We start from the raw sequence: 19,131 nt of genomic DNA on the forward strand, positions 1-19,131 counted from the left end.
CAGGGCTCGAACCCATGTCCCCTGCATTAGCAGGCAGATTCTCAACCACTGCGCCACCAGGGAAGCCCCATGGTGGTTTTAATTTGCATTTTCCAAAAGACTTGTGATGTTGAGCATCTTTTCATGTACCTTCTGGCCTTTTGTATATCTTATTTGGAGAAATGTCTACTCAGGTCCTTTGCCCATTTTTCAATTGGGTTATTTTTTGTTTGTTTTTTGCTATTGAGTTGTATGTGTTCTTTATATACTTTAGATATTAACCCCTTATCAGATATATGGTGTGCAAATATATTTTTCCTGTTCTGTAGGTTGTCTTTTCGCTTTGTTGATGGTTTCTTTTGCTGTGCAGAGGTTTTTCAGTTTGATGTAGTCTCACCTGTTTTTTATTTTGCTGCTTGTACTTTAGGTGTCATTAATTTCTACTTTATTTTTCCCTCTTGTCCATTTTTCTAGTTTTAATATTATGCTAAGACTGCCCTTTTATTGCCCAAGTTGTTTTCTTCATCTCCCTCTTCTCCTGTTAGTCACTCCCATTCCACAGCAAGAACTGTGGCCACAAGGGTGGTAGCACTCAAGAAAGGTCCCTCTTGCAGTTGCCCTTTCCGTTTCCTGCAAGCCCTCAACAAACAAAGCAAACAAAAACCAAACATAAAACAAACCTCACCCCCAGAGACTTGGGAGATCCAGAGATTAACACTCCCCAGGGCCACAATTCTCTCTGCAGAGGTATGCTTCAGGGTTTATCAATCTCAGCACTGTTGACATTTTGAGCTGGATCATCCTTTGTTGGGAGGCTGTCCTGTGCACTGTAGGAGGCTTAGCAGCATCCCTGGCCTCTACCCACTAGATGCCACTGCCAACCACTCCCAGCCATAAGTCAAAAATGTGTCTAGACATTGTCAAAAGTCTCCTGGGGGTCATCCTCCCGCCTTGAGAAGCACCAATTTACATGAATAATTATTATTTTCTGATATCTCTCACCATCTAGATTTTTTTTAAGATAAAACACAAGTCAAATTTATTGTTAGATTTGTCCACAGTCAGCAGTGGTGATCTTCTTGCTAGTCTTGCCATTCCTGAACCCAAAGCGCTCCACGGCTTCCACAATATTCATGCCCTCTTCCACCTTGCCAAAGACCACATGCTTGCCATCCAACCACTCAGTCTTGGCAGTGCAGATGAAAAACTGGGAACCGTTTGTGTTGGGGCCAGCATTTGCCATGGACAAGATGCCAGGACCCGTATGCTTCAGGAGGAAATTCTCATCAGCAAATTACTCCCCATAGATGGACTTGCCACCAGTGCCATTATGGCATGTGAAGTCACCACCCTGGCACAGAAATCCCGGAATTATTCTGTGAAAGCAGGAACCTTTATAACCAAAGCCTTTCTCCCCAGTGCTCAGAGCATGAAAGTTTTCTGCTGTCTTTGAACTTTGTCTGCAAACAGCTCCAATCTGTTAACATAGCTTTATGGATTGGATGAGCAGTCACTTCTTGGTTTCCAGGCCCCTTACCTCGAAGGAGACACAGCCCAAGGGCTCACAATCGATGGCAATGTCAAAGAACACGGTAGGGGGTTTCCCTGGTGGCGCAGTGGTTGAGAGTCCGCCTGCCGATGCAGGGGACACGGGTTTGTGCCCCGGTCCGGGAAGATTCCACGTGCCGTGGAACGGCTGGGCCCGTGAGCCATGGCCGCTGAGCCTGCGTGTCCAGAGCCTGTGCTCCGCAACGGGAGAGGCCACAGCAGTGAGAGGCCCATGTACCGCAAAAAAAAAAAAAGAACACGGTAGGGCCGACCATGGTTGGGCTGCGTGGGAGGTTCTGGGGTTACGGCGTCTGCAAATCAGCCACCATCTAGATTTTAAGATCTGTGGCCTTAAACTTAATACACAGTGATAGAAATCAGAATAGTCGATGCCTGGGAGGTGAAGTTTGCATGGGGTAGACTTACTAAGAAGGGGGCACAAGGGAACTTTCTGCAGTGACAGAAATGATCTATATCTTCATTGGGTGTGAGTTACAGAAGGTGTATACACTTGTCAAAACTCAAATTGTTGCACGATCTGTACAACGTACAATCTGTGCATCTCACTGTATGTAAATTACATGTCAAAAAAAATCCACACACACCTAAACCATGTTAAGTTTATGCCAAAATATGGGTGGGAACTGCAGGTCAAGGGTCATTCTTAGGAAGGAGTCAGCCATACACCTGACCATGGTAAGGATCTAGGTGGTACTGACCTGTGCAATGGAAACTCACAGGAAGAGCCTGGGTAAAAGATCCACAGGCAGACAAGCCTGACACTGATGCACTACCCAGCATCTTGGGTGGTTCACTTTCTTTTTTGGCATCAAAGAGGGCTCCTCATAGTGAGAGACTACCCCATTCTGCCTTGACCAGATGTTATCACAAACGGGGATTTCTCAATGCCGAGTCCCTGCTGGGTGGCTATCATAATTTGTTACAGCTCATATTGATTATACAGGCTAACCCATTCAGTATCAGAATTTAAGAAGGAAAGTCTGTTAAAATGGGCAGAGATCACCCCAGGAAAGTGTGATGGCAATAAAGGGGGCAAAGAATCTTCTTCTTCAACCTTTTGTCTACCCAAGGAAGAAAAAGAACATGAATCTGGAAGTTAGATCTCCTGAAGAAAGATTTAACCAACTGGGTCATAATCACTAAAGCTCTAGCTTTATCACCTTTTCTCCCATGGGTACTCCTGTTGGGTTGCCTTGTGAGACACGAACACAAAGGCTTTCTCTCTCCATGAGGGGTCCTGACCCATTATGGTACAACCAGAATGAAAATACCTCCTGGGAAGTGAGATCTCCCCTGGACCTCTTCTGATGAGGGGTGGAACCTCTAGACTGTGTGTACCCATGGCCTGAGCACTCACTGTCCCAAGTGACAGTCCTTGAGAATCCTTGTTTGCCAGGCTCTCTCTCCACCCAGGGCAGATGGCTTGGCTCAGAAGCTGGGTACGCATGCACCTTCCAAGAGCTGATTAAACATTCTCTACTATGGATTAGATGAGTTTGGCTTGCTAGATCAAAGTCAAGCCCACTCTGTTAAGAGCTGTACGTTCAATGAGTGCTAAGCTACAGCTACAGACTAACTAGATCCAAAGGCTGCATTGCTTTACATCCAGCCTATCCTCTGGAGTGTGCCCTTCAGTCACTAGATGTCCCTCCTGGAATTCAGCTAGGTGAGGGTCTTAAATTAAGGACCCAACGTATTGGCTTGTTTGAGGTTTTAAATATAGCTGTAAGAGACCCACAGTCATAGGGGAAACAGGTGAGTTGGTGACCCTGAGCTTTGCAAACCTCAGAGGGAGTGTCACCGAGTCCCCTGGCTCATGTGGTTAAAACACTCTTTCTTTCTGTCTGATTATATTTCCCAGCAAGATATCTTATATACTCTGCCTATCAAGGTACATTCTCCATCTTAGACCTTTGGACTCTCTTTGCTCTCAACTTTTGTTGAGTCCTCAGAGCGCTTAACTGTCAACGGAAACTGAGCACCAGGACTGGCAGTTGGTTGGATGGGGCCCTAACAAGAAGTGTTGTAAAGGAGTACGTCACCACTGTCTAAAAGGCTTTTGCTTCTTACTCTCTCCACTGGAGCTCATCAAGGACTGATGAGAACAAAACAAATCTGGCTAGGAAAGCAGGGCTATGTATGATATAACAATTGGAAGCAGTCAACTAGAATTTTATTTCAAAAACAAATATTTATTACATACCTATTCCACATCAGGTACCATGCTAAACAGGACACAACACTTAAGCAGACATAGTCCCTACCCTTACAGAGTTTCTAGGAAGCTTATGAGTTTACTCAAAAAAAACTCAGGTTACAATTATTTATTTATTTATTTGCGGTACGCGGGCCTCTCACTGCTGTGGCCTCTCCCGTTGTGGAGCACAGGCTCTGGACGTGCAGGCTCAGTGGCCATGGCTCACGGGCCCAGCCGCTCCGCGGCATGTGGGATCTTCCCGGACCGGGGCACAAACCCGTGTCCCCTGCATCGGCAGGCGGACTCTCAACCACTGCGCCATCAGGGAAGCCCCAGGTTACAACTTTTAAAAAAAAAATGTTTTTTAAGACTGAGGCATAAGATTGAGTTTAGCCTTCAGCTCTAGCAGCAAGGGCAGATTCTTGTACACAGTTAACTAAGATATGAATCGGGTGAGGTTACACTCAGATCATCATGGGTACCCAGAAGACTAAACTATCCTTGTTTTGCAAAAGAAGTGTACTGCTCAGAACTCTAGTTCCAGGACCACTTCCTGATTGTGTCCTAGTAAAACTGCTTCAAGGACAAACAAAACTCTCAAACTGAATAAGCCACCCTCAGAATTATTCAAGGATGCTCAGGAATGGTGGGGCTCAAAGCCCTGACAATTTGCTTTCTCTATCAACCTTATGGAAAACCCAGTATATAGTCTCTCCCATTATTAAGAAGGGTATGCTTTTGGGCTTCCCTGGTGGCACAGTGGTTAAGAATCCGCCTGCCAATGCAGGGGACACGGGTTCAAGCCCTGGCCCGGGAAGATCCCACATGCCACGGAGCAACTAAGCCCGTGTGCCACAACTACTGAGCCTGCGCTCTAGAGCCCGTGAGTCACAGATACTGAAGCCCGCGTGCCTAGAGCCTGTGCTCCACAACAAGAGAAGCCACTGCAATGAGAAGCCCGCGCACTGCAAGGAAGAGTAGCCCCCGCTCGCCACAACTAGAGAAAGCCCGTGTGCAGCAACAACAACCCAACACAGCCAAAGATAAACAAAAAAAGGGTACACTTTTATTCCCCCACAATTACAGATCTATTATTTTATTAGACCTTCCACTAAAAATATATACCAGTTTCCTAACACATTTTAAATCAACTATAATTCAGTAAAATAAATTTAAAATGTATACATACATACACCAGTTTCCTTTTTGATAAAACGTAAGCTTCACTTTCCAGGACTGTGTAACATTAAAAAGTTTCAGAATCACCTGGGGAGTTTTTTAGAATCACAGATTCCATTGCCTTCCCCCAGAGTATCTGACTCAGTAAACCTAAGAGAGTCCCAAGAATCTATTCCCATAATCAGCCAAGTTTAGAAAACCACTATTCTAAAAGCAGATGCTTGGGGAACAGTTATTCAACTTAAGTTTGTATAAACACTCAATCGTACTTACTTTTAAAAACATTTGAAAGAATGAAATGAAAACTGTCCTAAACATAAAAAGACACAGTGACTGGTCAACCAGTCTAGAGAAGTTATGGGATTTATTTACATTCAAGAAAATCTTTCCCATCTTAAACAAAACACAAACAATACCCTCCACCCCTAATCCCCTTTCTAACTACCACCCTATTCTTCTATCTCCCTCCACTGACAAAATTATTTTAAAAAAAGAAGACTGGTTGGCAGGCAGAATAATGGATATCCTTAGCAAGCTGGGGAGTGACTGGAAGGGCCCTGAAGGCTTCTCGAGTGCAAGATATACCAGTATGGTCAGTTTGCAAAAATTCCTTGTAATCTGTGCACCTTCCTGTATGTATGTTATATGTCAACACAAAGTTAGAAAGATAGATTCTGCCTGCTTTCTCTGCTTTATTCCCTCCTCCCCTCACTACTCAAGATATCTAAAAGTGGCCTTCCCAAAGCCACCAATGGCCTCCCAGTAACTAAACTCCAATGGGCATCTGGCACCTCAGTTGTACCCTGAAACTGGTGACCACTCCACCATCTTCAAAGTCTCTCTTCCTTTGGTTTCCAAGTTTCTACTCTAGCTCCATTCTATAAGCTTTGTAGGGCACTCCTTCCATCTCTCTTTGGGCCTTCTCTTCCTCTGTCTGCCCATCTCTTCAAGGCTGACGAGTCAGAGTAGTACTTAACCAACCCTCTTCTCACTCCAGAGCAATTTCACTTAAATCTAACCCTTCGGGCTTCCCTGGTGGTGCAATGGTTGAGAGTCCGCCTGTCGATGCAGGGGACACGGGTTTGTGCCCCGGTCCGGGAAGATCCCACATGCCGCGGAGCGGCTGGGCCCGTGAGCCATGGCCGCTGAGCCTGCGTGTCTGGAGTCTGTGCTCCACAACGGGAGAGGCCACAACAGTAAGAGGGCCGCTTATCGCAAAAAAAAAGAAAAAAAAAATCTAACTCTTCAACTCCCACCCTATGCTATTGATACCCAAATCAGTATTCCCAGGCCTGGCCACTCCCTAAGGCTCAAGCTTGTGTGTCTAACTCCCCATGGACATCTTCACCAGGTTTTTCAATTGCTACCTCATAATGAATTCTCTTTCTCCAAAAACCTCTTTTTCTCTGGGTTTCCCTACCTCATTTAATAGCCTTACAAGCCACACAAAGGACATCAAAGCAACTCTTTAACGAAACAATGAAAATAGACTTCAAAGACAATAAGATGTGGTCGCTGCCTCCACAATCTAATAAAGCGGATAAACGAATAATTACACCACTTGTAATAAGTGCATTACCAGAAAAAGGACAGGAGTAACACAGAAAAAGGAATAATGTACCACGACTGGAAATTCTGGGAAACAACTGTAGACAGAAGCAGAATCAACAAAGTTTATGTGTTTCTGCCTGCCTTCCTCCCTTTCTTTTTTTTTTTTTTTTTTCCCCATGTGGCGGAGCACAGGCTCCGGACACACAGGCTCAGCGGCCATGGCTCACAGGCCCAGCCACTCTGCGGCATGTGGGATCTTCCCAGACCGGGTCACGATCCTGCGTCCCCTGCATTGGCAGGCAGACTCTCAACCACTGCGCCACCAGGGAAGCCCCTTCCTTTCTGTTTTAAGCAAAGTCACCCAACAGATTGATGTAAAGACTCAGCGTCACTAGGAACAGCCTCTGTAAAGAGCAGTAACAAAAGAAACAAAGGTCTGGAACATGAGGATGATTTCTGACACACTACAATCTTTTCAGCTATACTCATAAGTAGCTACAATCTCTAGATGGAGCAAATATAGACAACCATAAACCATGACTGCTACATATCAACATTCTCAATCCACAAGTTCCCTTTTAATATCAAGATCAGATGAGGTGGGACTTCCCTGGTGGCACAATGGTTAAGAATCCACCTGCCAATGCAGGGGACACGGGTTCGAGCCCTGGTCTGGGAAGATCACACATGCTGTGGAGCAACTAAGTCCGTGTGCCACAACTACTGAGCCTGCACTCTAGAGCCCGCGAGCCACAACTACTGGGCCCGCGTGCTACAACTACTGAAGCCCAAGCACCTAGAGCCCGTGCTCTGCAACAAGAGAAGCCACCGCAATGAGAAGCCCGCGCACCACAACGAAGAGTGGCCCCCACTCACCACAACTAGAGAAAGCCCGTGCGCAGCAACAAAGACCCGATGCAGCCAAAAATAAATGAATAAAATAATTTTTTTAATTATGAAAAAATAAAATAAGATATTCCTCTATTTACAGGAAATGAGACACAATTATGTATTTTTTCCCTAAATGTTACACTGCTTCTTTGATCTTCAATCAATCTTTTCTGCAAAAATTTCCATCTGAAAGCATTTTTCATTTAAAAACAAAATGCTTTTAATCTGATTCTTTTCAGTTGTTTAAGAGGTAAAAATCTGATAGGGATTGTTAAACGTCTATGAAAAGTGACAATACTTTTGAGATTATTCTTCTTCTAAAAAAAGAACATAAAACAAAAAATAAATTATGTAAAAGAATTTAGGGTAAAACAAAATGATGAAAACAATCAACAATTTTGCCCACATCAGCCTGCATTGCTGTCCTTAGTAATGTGTCACAAACTGAATTAATAAAGAGAAACTAAATGAGTCCATAATCTCCAAAGATCAAAAGAATATGCCTCCCCCCAGTACAGTTCCTACATTTTATACAGCAATCCTTTCTAATCTGTAGGGCCATACACCAAACTGGTGACAGAGGCTTTCTCTGAGAAGAGAATTAGAGGGAAGCAGATGATGGGAACCATATAATTATCATAACTGTACTGTTTGACTTTTTACAAGTTATTTCAGCATTACTTACACAATTTTTAAAATAGGTATTTTCTTACCTCATACCCCTCAGGATGGCCACTATCAAAAATACAGAAAATAACAAGTGTTGGAGAAGATACAGAGAAACTGGAACCCTTGTGCACTGTTGGTGGGATTATAAAATGGTGCAATCACTAAGGAAAACAATATGGAGGTTCTGTAAAAAATTAAAAATAGAATTACCATATGATTCAGCAACTCCCCTTTTGGGTATACATCCAAAAGAATTGAAAGCAGGGTCTCAGGGATGTATCTGCACACCCATGTTCATAGCAGCATTATTCACAACAGCCAAAAGGTGAAAAGTCACCCAAGTGTCCATGGACAGATGCATGGATAAATAAAATGTATATACATACAATGAAATATTATATAGAACCTCGAGGATATTATGTTAAGAGAAATAAGTCAGCTCACAAAAGACAAATACTGTATGATTTCATCTATATGAAGTGTCTAAAGTAGTCAAATTCATAGAAACAGAAAGCAGACTGGTGGTTACCAGAAGCTGTGGGGGAGGAGAAAATGGGGAGGAGAAAATGGGAGTTTTTGTTTAATGGGTACAGAGTTTCAGTTTGGCAACATGAAAAAGTTCTGGATATCTTTTCCACAACAATGTGAATATATGTAACACAACTGAACTGTACACTTAAAAATGGTTAAGACGGTAAATTTTATGTTATGTGGGTTTTATCAGCATAATTTAAAACTAGGGAACTTAAAAAAAAATGCAACCAGAAAAAAAAAATAAACAGTATGCCTCCTCCTCCTCAAACATAAGTATTTTCTCTCCAAAGCAGTAACCTTGATGGATCATACCAGAACCCACTGTAACTATTTATACAACAAATTAATAAAGGAAATTTACTTTTAATATGTGATCATACACCTTCCACTTCTAAATGCCTTCACATCAAATTTTAAGCCTGTAAGAAAATCAGTCTCAATATATTTGAAATAAAAGCAGATTAGAAAATGAAATAAATTAAATTGTTTTAAAAAGAGGGGGGAGGATTTGTGAGGTTTTTGAAAATGTTAAACTGAGGAGGTCTATTTAAGTATGCCCAGAAATGAGTCTGAAAACGATGTTAACAATGGTTATCTACAGGTGGTAGGATTAAGGGTGATTCTTCAGTATTAACTGAATTTCCTGAAGTTTTTGCAATGAATATTAATTTGCTTTGTAACATGCAAGAAACAAAAATAGCTGGCTCCTGAGGATATTCTAAAGAATCTGTCAGACAGTATGATGATAACTCCAAATGAAAAAGGACAAAATGTTTTGATCAGGGATGATATTTCTGGAACAAATATATTGATCAGTGATGGTGTGTTTGGAAGAGATGTATTGACAAGATAATTAAATCTGTCCTCTCAATAACGACTGTTTTGACAGGCACTCATTTGGATGTATAAATCTGGGAGCACTTACACTTCAACAACAACAAGACAAACCACAATCATTTTAATCTGTTTCATAGTGAATGGATTATGAAGCCAATATTTTAAGAGTTCAGACTTTAACCAACAAAAAGAAAAACTGTCTTCCAACTATGACAAACATAGAACTATCTTATGATAAACTTTCAATTCTGTAATTCTGTACTGTGGTAACTGATATTTCCTAGTTCTTCCTCATCCACTATAAACACACTGTGGTCTAAAGAGATAAGTGAAAAAAAAAAACCAAGGCTGTTTTCAAGATTAACATTATCTTTTTTTTTTTAAGAGAAAACCAGCTTCTATTTTATCTTTGGAGGGCAGAATTCACCCAAAATTAGGTCAACAAAGCAAAGCAAGTATGTTTCATTTGCAATTGTTTTACCTTTAAAAATAATCATTGGATTTTGTTAAATTCATGCAAAAAAATCATAAACTTGTCTGATAAACAGGAAGGAAATGTCAGAGCCAAAGAGTGAGATAATTGTTCGTTCAGGCAGGTTTTGAGTCATCTGGTTGGGCTGTACTGGTTTCACAGTCTTGGAACACAGATGACACATAATTTACCATGTTGCAAATTTATTTTGAACTTCCTCATTCAGACAGAAACTTAACAGTGCTTACCTAAAACTCCAAAAAATATATATCTTTCTTTTCTCTTTTGGATGGCATCCCAAGATCCATTCAATCTTTAATGAGTTAAGGAAATATAGGCAGGAAAAAAAGTCACAGAGGAACATTTACTTCAAGATTTGCCTTTCAAATGCTTCTACATTTTCAAACAACTAAAAAAAATTCCATTTTCTAAGAGGAAGAGGTATTCCGTCAAAGTAAAGTCTATCTAGACCCAAGTTTCGTTTCCTAATAGACCGCTGTGTGCACAGAGAATGCCGAACTCACTGACAACAAACTGCCTTCAACCTCATCTCAGTTATTCACAGGCTTTTCCTTCTTTAAGGAAAAGGAAACTACAACATTCTTTTGGAAAAAAAATCATGGGCAAGGCTCAATTCAGCTGATGACAATCTGGATTCATAATGAAAATCTCTGTGAAAATAAGGAACAAAAACAAGAGAAATCAATATTTGGACTAAACACAGCAATTTTTAACAGTGCTCCCGAAAGATGTGACTCCACACACAGGCTCAGTCAATATTTGCCAAGTGAGGTAAGTCATCAACAAACGATTTAGGAAACTTGTTGGAGTCCCTGTATCACTTGGTTCTTACTCACTCACCAGTTTAACCATGTCATAATACGACACACGAAGCAGCACCTCTAATGGGAGAGGAGATTCATTTCAGCAAGCACAAAGAAAAGCAGGCTGTTATTTCACAAGGACTGACGTCTATGGAATGGGGGAAAAAACAAAAATGAACCTTTATTATTTTCATATATCCTATTTAAAAAGACTGTTCAAAGGAATGAATAGGAACATCTGAAAAAAAGAAACCACTGGGTATTGCTCCCAACTAAAGCAATGAACATGCACTTGTGAACCTATCTCTAGCTCCCACAGAGGGCTCCTCATCCTCACCCAAGCAAACAAAGACGTCCTTAAGTTGGAGCCAGTGTGGGCTTTGAACAAAACACGCTGCATTGCTTCAAAGACTTAGAAAGAAGTAGGAAGACAAAGCGTGACTGTATTTAAAGTGCCTTTAAAACAATATTCATTCAAAATACAACTTACTGTCTATAATGGTATTATCATGAAAATATAGCTTAATATTCAAAGTTATAGGCTCTCGGCATAATGAAAACTCTACAACCCTTGCTCTAAATTCTTCCTTCTACAAGTTTTAGTGTACAATGAACACAAGTTTTAAAACCCACTAAATTAAGAAACTGGCACTGTTCCAGTTTTCTAATAAAACTGGCATAAGGCCATGCAAAAATCAGGAAAAACTCAGCAAAAGTGAAAAACAAATAGCTTCCAAATTCTAAAATATACCTCTAGACTGAGTTTTTTTTTCCCCTGAAAATATCCACATAAAGTTTCATGCTGTATGCACTAACCATAAATTTCCGCTTAAGCATTACTGGGGAAAATTAACTGATACAAACTATAATTCCTCAAGGAGAATTCCCTCGGAGATGTTTTAACTGTAAGGGCAAAAAATCTTTATTATCTTTCAAAATATGTGACATTTAAAATAATATTCAAGTAAAATAAACTTACACTACTTTTCCAATTTGCAGATGATTTTCCTTTTCCAGTTATCAGTGTAATTCTCCCCTTAGTTTGTACTAGTAACATACTATTCACGATAAGAAAATTAATTTCAGGACTTCCCTGATGGCATGGTGGTTAAGAATCCGCCCACCAATGCAGGGGACATGGGTTCGAGCCCTGGTCTGGGAAGATCCCACGTGTCATGGAGCAACTAAGCCCGTGCACCACAACTACTGAAGCCCACACTCTAAAGCCCACAAGCCACAACTACTGAGCCCGCGTGCCACAACTACTGAAGTCCGCGTGCTCTAGAGCCCGTGGGCCGCAACTACTGAAGCCCGTGCGCTCTAGGGCCTGCATGCCACAACTACCGAGCCCGTGTGCTGCAACTACTGAAGCCTGCACGCCTAGAGCCCGTGCTCCGCCACAAGAAGCCATCAAGCCACTGCAATGAGAAGCCCGCGCACCGCAACAAAGAGCAGCCCCCACTCAACGCAACTAGAGAAAGCCTGTGCTCACCAAGGAAGACCCAATGCAGCCAAAAAAAAAAAAAAAAAAATTTAATTCAGAAAGATAGGCAATAAAGGCATTACATCAAGACCAAAGAGCCACAATAGGTAATAATGCCTTATAGCCAAGGATACGGTCACCTCAGGCTCCTATGAGCAGTGAGCTCTGAACGAAGCTCACATTTCCGTCCTTCAGGAAGGAAGTGATGCCAACCAGCTTTCACTAGGCCATCTTTTGGCCCTTGAAGCATCTGATGATTCCTCCATCTCCAGCCCACATCTCTCTCAGGAAAACTACTCACTCCTGGATTCCATGTCAACTGATTACCACCTCTTAATGTCCACAGATACTTCTCCAAGTCCAATCTATTCAAAAGCAAGTTATCACCTCCCCGCAAACCGAACTCAGCCTTCTTCCACTTTCCCACCTCAATCAACAGTTCTAAGAGCCACTCAACTTTCCAAGCCAAAAGCCTGGGCAGCATCCTTAAATTCTCCTTCTCCCAACTCTGCCACATCCAATGAACTACCAAGATTTGACACTAAAAAATACTTTTGGAAAGTCCCAAGACTGTGCACCACCATAACACTACCGTAGCAGCCTCCTACAAGACGCCAACTAAAAGTTATTAATAGCTCACATTTACAGAGAACTTACTTTGTACCAAACACTGTGCTAAACTTTGGGTCTGAGTTAATTTAATCCACGCAACAATTTAAGGTTGGTACTAGTCTTTTTTTTTTTTACATCTTTATTGGAGTATAATTGCTTTACAATGGTGTGTTAGTTTCTGCTTTATAACAAAGTGAATCAGTTATACATATACATATGTTCCCATATCTCTTCCCTCTTGCATCTCCCTCCCTCCCACCCTCCCTATCCCACCCCTCCAGGCGGTGATCTCCCTGTGCTATGCGGCTGCTTCCGGTACTAGTCTTATCCTTGTTTTATAGATGAGGACACAGCTACAGAGTGGCTACAGAGACACTTTAGTGTCTCACCCTAGGTAACACGGTTTTAACTTGGCACTGAACTCTCACTTCTGTGTCCTTGCATGAGCTTTTCTGCTCTGCTTGGAAGGCCCTTTCAACCATGTCTGCTCAGCTTCAAAGGCATGTTCTCCTCTATCAAGTCTCCTGATGCCCCCTGCTGGTGCTTGTTCCTCTAAGTCAGTAGTTCTCAAGGTTGGCTACATGCCCTATATGCCCTATAAACTAGATGCCTAAATCTCAACCCCAGAGATTCTGATAGCACTGGTCTGGGTGCAGTCTGGGCACAGGGACATATAAAAGCAACCCAGGTGGGTCTAATATGCAGGCAAGGTTCAGACCTACTGCTCTACATTTCCCCAACCCTTTTACATCAGAGCACTTATCCCACTGCATCTGAATGAACTGTTCCTGTCTGTGCCACTAATTACATTGTGAGCTCCTGAAACCCAAGTTTCACAGTCATCTGGGGGGCTTTCTCAAAACTAGAGATTCCTGGACCTCACTTAAAAACTAAATCCGACCCATGGTCAGGGCCTTGGAAACTGTCTCACAAATAATTCTGATATGTGGCCAAATTGGGGGACTCTCTCCTAAGTAAAAAATGGGTCTTTTCATTTATACCTGCCAAGGTACCGCAAAGTGCCCAGCCCATAGATGAACTGTGATAAACATTTGTGCAACAAATGAAATCTAGTAACATGAATCTGAAGACTGGGTGTATGTAGTCAGTATTCAAGCTTCTTGCAGCAGCACCTGGAAAAGCTGCTTCCTGCAATAGAATGCAAACACTGGGCAGCTTTTCAAATGTGTTTTGTGATCCACCAGTGCCCCCTACTGACTTGAAGATGGACAGCTAAATCAAAACAATGGTTAAAACAAATATTTTAATTGTATATGCATATTACTAGCCACACAAACTGTACTTTTTCCACCAACACCTATACTATTAACTCTTCTGCCCTCCAGTCCTAGTTGACCCAAGCTGATCAAGCCCTACCATGTGCTCAGCCCCACTCCCGGGCTGCGATCATGAAAGACGGCCAGTAGCAGTTCTCAGCAGCGCCCTCAAAGCCTCTCACTTATCTTTTTTGTTCTTTGGTCAATGCCTCTTCCAAATCCCACCACACTCATAAAATCTCTCACCTGGAAAACACAAGAAACCATTCATCTACCAGTTTGCCTCAGTTCTTACTATTCATATTACTATGACAGGAGACGAGCAGCATCTACATCACCCAGGAGCTTGTTAGAAAATGAGGACTCTGAGGCCCCCACCCAGACCTCCTGGATCAGAATCTGCATTTTAACAAGAGTCGCATGTACATGAAAGCTTCAGAAGCACTGGTCCTCACCTACTAGACCTGACACCGCCATTTTATGACAAATAATTTTCTAAGTAACTCTTGCTATCTTGAAGTAAAATTCATCACCCACCTACATACATAAGTCCAAAAAAAAAAGAGACCCATATATTAATTTGACGGTAACACAATGGAGAACAAAAAGGAGAGACTTATAAGCGTTATATTTCAGCATATGAATGTTCAACACAACTAAATTAAAGATGTGAAGAACCAACCAAGTTTCTAAAACACGCTCGAGGCAGGTGATACCATCCAGATGAGAACCACTAGTCTACAATTACTGCCATCCTTCGCTCCCTTCCATCTCACAGGTGGAAGGGACTATCTCTCCTCCTTTTCAAAGCTAAGGAATTCTCTTTTATAAAAGTTCCCTCCCTACATTCCTCCCGAGGCCATAAACATTGCCAAATCTTGAATACTGGAACAACCACAAAACAACTCTAGAATCTTGACCAAACATGTCCCTCTAGTTACTATATTCTCCCTCCTTCCCTTGACAGTCAAGCTTATAAATCCCATTTACTCATATTTCAGCTACCAACCCATATTAATCTAGCTTTCACTTCCATCAGTAAACCTACATGTATAAACATTGTGAAAGCCTTCCAACCAAATTGCCCAAAACAGTGAACACTTCTCCAAACCCATCTAACTCATCTTTCTGTAATAGACATTGTCGTTGCACATCTAGTCTCCATGCCCCCACTGTGTTCATGGATTCATTTCTCTCCCAGGTGATTAATGTAGTGATCCCATTCTGAGCTGATCCTGTTTAGTCTAAGCCAATCAGGGCATGGCATTCCCCTGGCACTGGCTATTGGGTCAGGGGCGCTGGTCCAATCAGACTGAAGAGTATAATCCAAGTCTGGGAATTTTGTCCTCTCTCTTTCTCTTGCTCTAGTGGATGGGAAAGCATGTGTTACTGGCCGTCATCCTGCAACCATAAGGGGAACCAATCTTACTTCGGAAAGCCAAGAAAAGAGATGGGGACCTTGAGGACATCGTTGACCCACCAGAGTCCACCCTTCCTCTGGACTTTGTGAGATAATTTTCCTTACTATTTAAGCAATTGGGTTTCCCCAACTGGAAGCACCCTAACAAAGCCTGTCCTTGAAACTTTCCTCCCTTAATTTTCTAAACATCACTCTTGTGCTCCTACTTCTACTTATCAAAAGTTGCTTCTCGAAAATCTCTGGCCTCCCCTCTTCCTCTTCCTCCTCCTTACATTTTGGTATCCACCAAGGTCTGTCGTGAGTTTTTCTACTCAAAGCACATATTTCAACAATTTCAGCTCCCTTTAGCTTTCCCTTGATACAGCACAGCTGAGCTACTGGCACTTCCTCAATGGAGTACCACTGCTGCTGTTCCCCAGCTCATCCACCTGAGGAACTCCTGTCTCTCAAAACTTGTCTCCCCTGAAGTCCCCAGGGGTTCCTTGCCTTTTTTGTGCCATAGACCTCTTTGGCAGTCTGGTGAGCCCTATGGACCCCTTCTCAAAATAATGCTTCTAATTGCATAAATGTCAATTATAGTGCAATATAATTGTTTTTAAGACCCAAAATCTGATACAGTAATATGTGCTTCTTTATTAGCTCATTAATACTAAAAAGACCTAGTAGTGAGTCATAACTACTGTAAGTTTGATGTAGTGATGAGCATAAATGATATTTGGAGATCTGCAACAACTGTAATGTGACATGAAAATGTCTGTGACATGCACTGGTCCTGTCAACTTCGACTGGTGACAGGTACTGCTAATACTACTGTAGTTTGTTGCTGTAGTAGCTTATTAAATGAATTGCTCCCAATCAACCACATGTCCTCACATCCATGCTCTGTGTAGTCCCCCACCACATTGATTCTAGGCTTGCTCATATGACTCATTATGACACCAACAAATGTGGTGCAAGCAGGTGTTTAGTATCAGGACTAGCCTTCTTGGAACCCAGTAACCATGTTAGGAAGCCCAAGATGGCCACACTGAGGGGCCCTAGACCCACAGATATGGGATTAAGTCCACCTCATAGTCTAGCACCAGCTGAATTCAGCCACTGGGAGATGCCAGCAGAACTGCCCAGCCAACCTATAGATGGTGAGAAATAATAAATCATTGTTGTTTTAAGGTCATTATCTGCAAATAGATAACAAACAGTTACCTACATTCATAACTGAAGGAAATGCTAAACCGCAGTGAAAGATTAGTGAAAAAGAGTATTTTTCCCCTCAGAGTTCAGGGACCTCCTGAATGCTATTCACAGACCCTCTGAAGGGCCAATAACCACAAACCCCTGGTAAGACAGATTCCTGCTCTTTTTACTACCACAGTACATTGATAACCATATAAACTGATCACAGCATATCCTTTGCTGTTCCAACCTTAAAGCTGCGCCAAGCTCCTAGCACATAATAGATGTTCAACAAAAATTTATCAAATGAACCAAGTTTCTTACGGGATCTGTTGTCTTAACTAAACGGTGAGCTGCCTGAAAACAAAATCAAAGCAAATAATTGGATGTCACTTCTATGTGCCAGGACCTCTTCCGAGTGCTTAACACATACTAACTTATTCCTTATAACAACCCTAAGAGGTAGATGTTATTTCCCCAACTTCACCAATGGGAAAACAGGCTCAGAGAGATTAAGTGACTTGTCCAAGGTGACACAGCTAGAAAGTGGCAATGCCAGGATTGGATGGCCAAATCCATGTTCTGATTTTATTGTTTGTCCTAATGCACCCAAAGCACATTGCAGAAGCTCAATAAGACTTTTAAATGAGTAGTGCAATTCTGAGATTTCATTAGCAATATTTTATGGGTGCACTGCTTCTTCAAGACTCGATTTTGTAGACTCCTTTCTAGTAGCCTGTGATTTGTTTTTCATGATAGAAAGTATCATTTACTTTTTTTAAAACTAGGAGAATAACACATTCATGTGTACAGATTTTCGAAACAGTCTTCCCTGTAAAAGTGTATTTCTTTCAAAGGACACGAGTTCATAAAATGTAAAGAAGGGAGCTGACCTATCCATACTATATACTGTTCACTGGAAATGGCAGAGAAGTTCCAACTTCTCCCTCTCACCCAGCCATTCCCATGCCAGCCTCCCCGACCTCCTGCAGCAGCTTCTCTGAAGGTGACCCTCCCCCATTCATACACCAGGTTCTGAAACCTGACCTTGTCAGGCAACCAGAACCGAACCCCGCAGTGCCCTGAGGTGGCCTAACCCTACTCACGAACCCAAGAGGGCACCAAACGGAGGGTGGATACTTTGTACTTTAATTTTTTAAGTGTTTTATTCACGAAAGCACAACCCAAAGGACCCCACCCACCCACCCCCGGGTCTCACGCCTCAGTCCGGCAGCGCCTCGCTCCAAGCGGACCGCTGAATGAACTGCGGGGCCGGGACGCAGCCGGCCCGGAGGCGGGAAAAACCTCGGGGCGAGCCGGGCCTGGTCCCCGGAGAGGCCCACTAGAGCGCGCGGGGTGGGGGGGGGGCCCCGGGAGGCCGGGAAGGGGCGGTGACAGCTGTGACCCGGCTCCACTCTCTCACCTTGAACATGTCTCTGGCAGCGGCGTCTCCGGCGGGGGTCACCCGGCCTTGACCCCGCCCACTATAGAGAGGTGGCTACGGCGGCCGGCTAGGGCCCGATTCCTCCGACGCAAACGGGCCGCGGTGCGGGTGACGACCGTACAGCCAATTCGATCCGGCCAAGGCTTAGCTAGGAAGCCTCGGCTGGAAACCGCGACGTTGAGCTGCAGCGCGTCGCGCCTCGAGCGGCGAGCGAACGCAAGCCCCGCCTCTCAGAGGCTCCACCCCTGCGCCGGCGGTTGCTAGGCGGCGGGAAAGCGCCACCTCAGTGTGGGCGGCACGCGGGGGTGAAAGGAGGGAGGTCCCGGCCCCGCGCCCCGCTGGGAATCGGCCTTCGCCGTTGCGATTGGGCGCCCAGTGGTGTGGGCTGAGAATCGTGTGTGCTGAGGCCGCCGGGCGGGGGCGCTCGGCAGGCCTCGGGCGGCTTCGAAAGCCTAGCAGCCGCAGCCGCCGACCTCTGGGGCCTGGATTTACCTCACAAAAGGTTTTTAGTTTTGTGGGGATTTTGTTGTTGTTGTTGTTTTACTCTGGGCTGGACATTTCTAAGATTTTAAATTTTAACTAATTTGCCACGTCATTTAATCTCGAAAGACCTGACATTTTTTTTCCTCTTGAAAATGCTTAAGCTTCTGTCCCTCACTGGGAATCAAATGTTTGTCCCTTAATACTAGTAGAAATAAGTAGTAATGACAATAATTATCTTATTAACAAGAGTAGCAACCACCAATAGCGTTTACTATATGCCAGGCTCTGACCTAAACTTGTCCATAGTCGTCTTCTCTTTCCAACAACCCAAGTAGGTGGGCACGATTATTACTTCCCATCTAATAGATGAAGAAACTGAGGCACAGACAAGTAATATGTGCAAGGCCACACAGAAGGAAAGTGGGAAGTCTGGATCCAAATCTAAGTTGTCGGCCTTTAAAGCCTGTGATCTCACCTAAACAATTGTTACAGTGGCTCATAATAGGGTAGTGTTTTATATTTCATTCTGTACTTTAT

At 43.1% G+C, this 19,131-nt stretch overlaps 1 protein-coding gene and 1 pseudogene across 2 annotated transcripts in view; both read right to left on the reverse strand.

The window, feature by feature from the left end:
- The window catches only part of APOO (apolipoprotein O), a 57,409-nt gene extending 39,195 nt beyond the window's left edge, over positions 1–18,214 (reverse strand). The window contains exon 1 of the mRNA XM_082864317.1: positions 18,091–18,214. Coding sequence (XP_082720443.1) covers positions 18,091–18,099 — 9 coding nt within the window. The 5' untranslated portion in view covers positions 18,100–18,214. The remainder of the gene's footprint in view (positions 1–18,090) is intronic.
- Positions 1,025–15,543, reverse strand: LOC309977980 (peptidyl-prolyl cis-trans isomerase A-like; annotated as a pseudogene). The gene is made up of 3 exons: positions 15,504–15,543; positions 1,517–1,584; positions 1,025–1,449 (listed from the first exon to the last, which is right to left on the reverse strand). The product of its transcript is annotated as a peptidyl-prolyl cis-trans isomerase A-like (transcript).
- Positions 18,215–19,131: the final 917 nt, after the last annotated feature.

This window comes from Leucopleurus acutus, assembly GCF_964270905.1.
Source record: "Leucopleurus acutus genome assembly, chromosome: X".
NCBI classification, from domain to species: Eukaryota; Metazoa; Chordata; class Mammalia; order Artiodactyla; family Delphinidae; genus Leucopleurus; species Leucopleurus acutus.